General features: G+C 38.4%; 1 protein-coding gene across 2 annotated transcripts in view; it reads left to right on the top strand.

Moving 5' to 3' along the window:
- Positions 1-210: 210 nt before the first annotated feature.
- Positions 211-7,327, top strand: part of SLC25A19 (solute carrier family 25 member 19) — a 12,176-nt gene continuing 5,059 nt past the window's right edge. Inside the window, exons 1-4 of one of the 2 annotated variants that reach the window (XM_072403926.1) lie at positions 211-1,272; positions 1,476-1,620; positions 4,336-4,491; positions 5,219-5,389. In XM_072403926.1, the coding sequence (XP_072260027.1) occupies positions 1,489-1,620; positions 4,336-4,491; positions 5,219-5,389 (459 nt within the window). In that variant the 5' untranslated portion in view covers positions 211-1,272; positions 1,476-1,488. Of the gene's footprint in view, positions 1,621-4,335; positions 4,492-5,218; positions 5,390-7,327 lie in introns of both variants that reach the window. The other variant, XM_072403927.1, reaches the window with a different exon arrangement.

Here is a 7,327-nt window from a genome sequence, read left to right as displayed (position 1 = left end):
AACTTTGGAAGATCTCTGGTTGGGAATGGTGTTCCCATTATTGCCTCCCCAGGCTTCTAAATAATAAAAGAAGGAGTGGAGGAGGTGGAACAACACAGACAATATTCAGATTCTCCCAAAAAGAGGAAAAGGGGGTTTATAGGAGGTTGGAGCTTGTGCTAAGGACTCCCCAGGCCAATGATCAATCCCCAGGGAATTATGAGGTATATTTACAGTGTATTTGGGACCCCTTCACATGTATTTCTGATCAGCCAAGTCTGACAGTTTGCAAAGTTCTGATACAGATTTATTATCAGAACTGAGATTTGCACTTTAAACAGATTCACAACTACCGGTAGAAGAATTTACCATTCAAACTGTAACCTTGTAATAAATCTGTCACACAATCTGTTCCTCTTAGCTTTTGCTATGCAGTGTGACAGAATTGACAAATGTCTCTCATTTCTTATCTAAAATGCAAGGTGCACTTATAGTGCTGTTCCTACCCCCTCTGATGGTCACTACATTACAGGATTTAAAAGGAAAAAAAATAATAAATATCAATTACAAAAATGACTTACCTTGCTAGCTTACCTAGGTGAGGTGAAGTCTGTAGATCTTGCAGATTCTTGAGATAGTCGAGGATCTTGAATCCTCTAAGCACACACTTCTGTATAGTGCTGTGACATCCTTCCATGAGAATTTGTATCCTCTTCCATCCCAAGACCCAGCACTGTAATGCTAAGTACACACATCACACCATTCACCCCCTAATGAACAGCTGATCAGGAACAACTGCTTGGCACCTGTATGGAGGAGAACACAGCGGGAAGCCGCTGGCTCGTCCTCCCTTCTCCATAGATTAGATTGGCGCTTTGTGTACACCCCTCATTCATTCATCTATCACTAGAAATGACCACAAAGATCATTTCCAGCAGTGATCATCTGATGTCTCTACATATTCTCCCCAGCCCCTTTTAGCCGGGTGCACCACCTGGCACTTTTAAGTAACTATCTGGCTGTTTCTGGATGGTTATTGAAAATTTGGGTCACAATACAGGGGCTGCCACCCACCTACAGCTTCTTCCCATCCAGCTTAAAAAAATGCTGGGGAGAATGCTGTAAATACTTTGAGTTTCTAAAATTGTGTTGTGTTGTAAAAACTTACAAACAGATTCTATTTTTTCTGATATTTTTTTTTGCTGTCCCCCAGTCGGGCTGCAATCGAAGCTTCCTATTTTACGGAGCTGACCTTCACTGCTCTAGAAGGACACATGAAAGTTCTGAGTGTGGGTCTGTATTTTTTTTTTTTCTTTTATGATTCTACTTTATTTCTAAAAACTAATGCCAATAAACGTTAACAGTTTTGGAAGAAAAGTTCAGCAATGATAGCATCTATATTGTTCTCAGTATTGGTTATCAAAGAGAGCAGAACTTTAAAAGCTGGACAGCCCTGCCTAAGTGATTTGATTTATTTACTGTTTGCGTACTATCAGGTCTCCTTGGAGGATGGTGGGATATGATCCTGGTTCAGAGAGGCATCTTCTGTCTACCGCTGAAGTAGCTACTGCCGGTTCACTTTCTGGATTGGTCACAAGGGCCCTTATAAGCCCTCTGGATGTCATAAAAATTCGCTTCCAGGTAACTTTATGTATATTTTCTTTCCTTTTTATTATTATTATTACACAGTATTTTAAAAGCGCCATCATATTACGTAGCGCTGTACAAAGCCCACAGTCATGTCACTAGCTATCCCTCATAGGGGCCCACAATTCAATGTCTCCACCATAGTCATATGTCTTTAATACAGTCTAAAGTCAATTTTCATGGAAGCCAATGAACCTAACTGCATGTTTTTGGGATGTGGGAGGAAACCCACACAAACATACGGAGAACCTGCAATCTCCATGCAGACAGTGTGGCTAAGATTCGAACCTGGGACCAGCACTGCAAAGGCCAGAGCACTATCCTCTGAGCCATCATGCTGCCCTATTTCTTTTATAGTAAAATGACCATGTGGGTGACTTTGGACTATTACCTGACCACTTGCTTTTGTAAATAAAAAAAACTTTTGGTGCCTACAGACAAGTTTGTTTTATTTAGAGCACCCTGTAACATAGTAATGGGATGCTCTGAGATGCAAACACTTGACTCGCTTTGTCTTGGCTCTTATCTTACTAGGTAGCAGGGCTGCCCATAATAGTGTTGGGCAATACTGGGGAAGAGACAGAGCTAGGTGGATGGCATGAGAGATGCATGTTAGAGTGACCCAGTTTTCTGGATTGCTTTCTTAGGATAGTTTACAAAAATCCAGCTTGGGCAAAATCCCTAAATATGGGCAGTTCATTATGTATTTGTTATATGTCCAGCATTTTTCCTACATGGCTACTCAGTGCAGTGAGATCCTGGAAGATCCATGAACGAGGAATGACTGCAATATAAGTGAAGGGGAGAGAGCACAGCGGGGTTCACTCCTTCTCCCCCCTCCCCTCTCCATAGAGCAGAACAGTGCTCGTTCATGCAAATTTCACTCATTTGTCGTTGGAAAGGATTGTGAAAGATCCTTTCCAATGACAATTATTTAGCGAGTGTATGCAGCCTTAGAGTTTTAACTCTAAGTGGCTTAAGGGGATTGTGTCATGAGCAAGAGTTCCCCAGCCCTAGATAGTCTTTATTGCTACATTAAGGGCGTATTCAAACCAGTCCAATCCAATAGATGTGTTCAGTGCATTTGAATAGGCTATCCAGTGCACCACAACAGACCAAATATTGTGTATGCTGCATTTTCAGCAGTTCACTGCTTTGCACCAGAACATACGATTGCTCCATAATGGTGTAAATTATTCCTTATGATATATCAGGTAGTGCCTAGTACATAATAAATACACACTTACAAAATAACTACTCTTGGACTATGTATGTATTACTTAGTGTTGGTCGAATAGCTCACTATTCGATTTGTCAGCTATTCGCTCGAATAGAGCAAAATTATTCAGGTGGTTGAATGTCAAAGTCGAACACCATTAAGGTCAATGGGAGGAAAAATTCGGGTTTTTTTCAGCACTGTGTAGAGCTTCTACAGCCTCCAAACAGATGTAAAAGGATACATAAAAAGATACATTATAAAAAGATGCATAACACTATTACATACCCCTGTACTTCACATGAAGATTAAAGAGCACCTGTCACATTAATATTAGGCTAAAGCTAGGTACACACTTCCAATAATTATTATTAGAAAATGAACGATTACGATCGATCAACGATTATGCACGATTATAGGGCTGCGGGAGTGATCAGGGGAGCGGAACTGTCAGCATAGTAAAGTTCTGCTGATTGCTCTGCTCCCTGATTGGCTGAGGAAAGGGAAATCCTGATGATGCTTGAGCTGTCATCAGGGTTTCCTATTTCTCAGCCAATCACAGATATGTATCTCTATTCAACCTCTATTGCCCTGGTATTGCCTGCGGTTACAACTGATTGAAGGCACGTGATTTTAATTAGGTGTAACTGCAAAGTTCCCACGGTCCGGGAATCCCACAATGACATATTGATTAATAATGTCATTGTCGGATAACCTGTAGAAAATAAAATACAAAAAACAAGTTAAAATAAAAACACACACAAATAAATTAATTTAAAATTCATTTTTATTTTTAAACTTTTTTTTTCCCGAATTTTTGCAGTCGAACCCCGTGTTTTTCGGGTCGGGTCTATCCGAATTCGAAGAGCCATATTCGGGTCAAATATAAGGACAACCCGAATTCGAACATCAACACTATTATTACTATTAAGCTAGGAGGAATGTTACTGAATTGACACAATGAGACTGTAAAGTGCACAGACAGTATAAAGTAAACCCATTATACAGATGCTCTTCGCTTAACGACCAGGATCCCTTCATCTGACCTGGTTGTTAAGGGAATTCATTGTAAAGCGAGGAGCATAGGAAAGACCTGGTCTGCAGTGCTGCCAGCATGAAACACTTATCAGTGGCAAGTGCACTGACATTCTGTAGACTGGGATCGCAGAGAGGATAGACAGATGGAGCCCGGAAGACTGAGGAGACGTTGCATAGATGTACACTGTACATGTCAGAAGAGCCAGTCGTAGGTGCGGGTGGTCCGTAAACCCCTTAAACGAGGAATACCTGTACATTGAAACATGCAGAAATATGCTCATTTTAAAAATATTAGTAACCTGACTGTTAGGTTCTTAGCTATTCTTATATAAATGTCAGGTTAGCCATCACCCAGGGCAGTGAGAATGTTTTCATTCTGTTTTGTGCATTACTTTTTTTTAGTAGTGGAAAAAAAAATAATGAATATGGTGATCTCTGTAATTTAAATTCCACAGTTGCAAATTGAGCGTCTGACTGGGAATGGCATCCATGGGAAATATAGCGGTATTGTTCAGGCAGCCAGACTGATCCTAAAAGAGGAAGGCCTGTCTGGATTTTGGAAAGGACATGTCCCAGCACAGCTCCTCTCTATCTCCTATGGTGCTGTACAGGTGAGTTACATTTACCTTGCTGTATTTTTAAAATTTGTCTACAGCTAAAATACAAGAACATCCTTGGTTTCAGGCACTTTTTTTTTCCAATATTTTTTTTATTGTGTGTTAAGCAAAATTTTAAATAATTCAATTACAACTGAACAGTAGCAAAACAATAAATCAACACAAATTTTTATCTCCAAAAAGAAATGTTTAACAAATTTATGATATGTTTAATGTGGTAAACTGGAGGATGCTGGTCCTACTTAAAAAAGGGAAGGGTATAAAATATTGAAGGACCCAAATAAAGGTATAGTAAACAGATAGGATGGTATGGAGGGCAGTGGGGAGGGAACTGGAAAATTAGTTACATGTAGTTCTGCATTATGGTAGGACCCTAGTGTTTATGAGCTGTCCGCACCTTTCTGTTCTAGTGACTTCTGTTTAATCCACATTTTTGGGAGAGCTTTTACCACTTCTCACCTTATCCAAAACAATTTTTTTTCTGTAAATTTGACTTTTTAAAGCTCCCCCTTACAAGTGGAGCAGGTCACTATAGCAATTGTAGGATCTAAAGTACTTCATGTGCAATGCTGCCTGCTTTAGAAAAAAATTGCAATGGGTCCTAGCAGTCATGTCAGGGAATAAGCAGTTATATTGCTGCTCATTATTCTATGTTCATGGGCGATAAATATTTAGTGTTTTAGTGTTAGGATTCAACTAACGTTGTCTCTTCAACCTACAGTTTGTGAGTTTTGAGGTGTTAACTGAAGTATTTCATACATCTACCTCTCTGGACACACGAGCACCAGTGGTTCACTTTCTCTGTGGAGGTCTGGCTGCTTGTTCAGCAACTCTGACTGTACAACCCCTGGACACTCTAAGGACACGTTTTGCTGCTCAAGGGGAACCCAAGGTAAATTGGACTTTTTTGACAGAATTTGTACTTTTGTGCACATTTTGTTTTTGTGGTCTGGAAAAAAAAGAAATGGGAAAATATAAGCGGAATAAATTTCTGCTTTAACACAGCTTTGTGTTACACAGCCCATAGTTTGAATATGCCTACAGAATGATCACAACTGGGGTGGTTTAAAACAAACATAACATCAGTGAACTGGTTAGTATACTCTGATCATGTCAATAAGGTTACCCACCAAGACTAACTAGACTAGTCTAGTTGTGAAAATAAACAGTGCAGCACTGTAAAGCAGAAGCCTGTGTAATGAGCAAATATTGCTGCCAAAGTCAGACTAAGACGAGAATTTTTGTTCATTCATACTTTTGTATATATTGCTGAGATCTTCTAGGTTCCTTTACAGGGTCCATATTCTTGTCATTATTATAGTTCAATCTGCAGTGAAGGCAATTAAATTATTTCTCTGCATGGTTTTGAGATGTGTGAAGAAAACTATAGAGTACAGCCACTGTTCACTGGATTGCACATTGGGCCTTTCCTCAATCATTTCAAATAAAATTGATAATGATTACAATAGGCACAGTTTTCATCATCTGTGTTGGCATATCTTCATCAAACAGCCACTGCCTACAAGTATATTCTTCCTTGCAAAGTGACAGGAATGGGCACAATTTATCAAAACTTCACTGGTTTACTACAGGGGCATTATCATTGTAGTTGGGCTAGGCTACTGCCTAACCCCCATGTGCATATATAATTGCAAGGTTTACAGTGAAAGAATGTTGTAAAAAATTATTGATAAGATGATTTACATTCATAAGTCAGTTGTGAGTTTTTGCACATCAGGGCATCTGATTAAAATCATCTTGTCCGTAGCAAGTCTTAAAATTAGGTAAATACAACCTCAGAAGAAAAACACATGTTACACAGTGTGATTATTTAACAAAAATTAGGAAGTTTAAAAAGCGTGAAAAGTTCAGTGCACTCCTACCACCTCCATAGAAGTAAGAGAATAAATAGCAGCCCGGTGCTGATAATCAAACACATTGAATCATTGATCATCTGCAAGAGTGATTCCCCACTATAGAAGTATTGTCAGCTTGCTGGTCTGGAGCATTCAGGTGTGCGTTAGGATAATACAAAGAAAGAAGAACATCAGCAATGATCTTTATTAACCTCCCCAATATAATAGTATGAGTATAATAAAGTTTGAAACACAAAATCAATCAATTTATCAATAATAAATTGAATAAATTAAAAAATCTATATATTAAATAAAAAAATGTTTTATTTTTACAATAATATAAAATTTATTTTACATAATACATAATATACTCATACAAATATATATACTGTAAAATAAATGTTCTTGAAAACAATGACCTGCTTTTACACATATAAATCCAATGTATTGCATTCAATACAGTTACTAATCTTCCCTGAAATGAACATTCTTGCAAATTTATCTCAAGGTCAGACCATGCAATGCTCAGAAAAATTGGAAAAACCTGAAGAGTCCCATTTCAGACTCTTCAGACTTCAGTTAACATGTTAAATGTTAAAGTTCATGACAGTGCTATTAGAAAAAGGCTGAACAAGTTTGTCTTGTTTGGAAGGGTTGTCAGGAGAAAGCGTCTTCTCTTTCAGAAAATGATTACTTCACGTCATTGTTGCTAAATGTGATTCTATAAGTTATTCGTGGGGTGCACTTAGTATTTCACACATGGCTTCTCTATTGTGTCTTATTTTTTGGTAAATAGTTACCTGGTGAATGTTGTGGGTGTTACTTTACATTGGAGGTTGGAGTAAAATAATTTTAGCACCTGCCAGGGACCAGATCATTTTTATTATGCCCTTATACATAAAACCTTAGAACTGAATGAGGGTGTACTTCTTTATGACTGTACATAAAGCTTGTATCTCCTAAATGTGTTTTGG

The sequence above is a fragment of the Pyxicephalus adspersus genome, chromosome 3 (genome assembly GCF_032062135.1).
Source record: "Pyxicephalus adspersus chromosome 3, UCB_Pads_2.0, whole genome shotgun sequence".
Lineage (NCBI taxonomy): Eukaryota > Metazoa > Chordata > Amphibia > Anura > Pyxicephalidae > Pyxicephalus > Pyxicephalus adspersus.
This window is presented reverse-complemented; position numbering and strand designations above follow the sequence as displayed.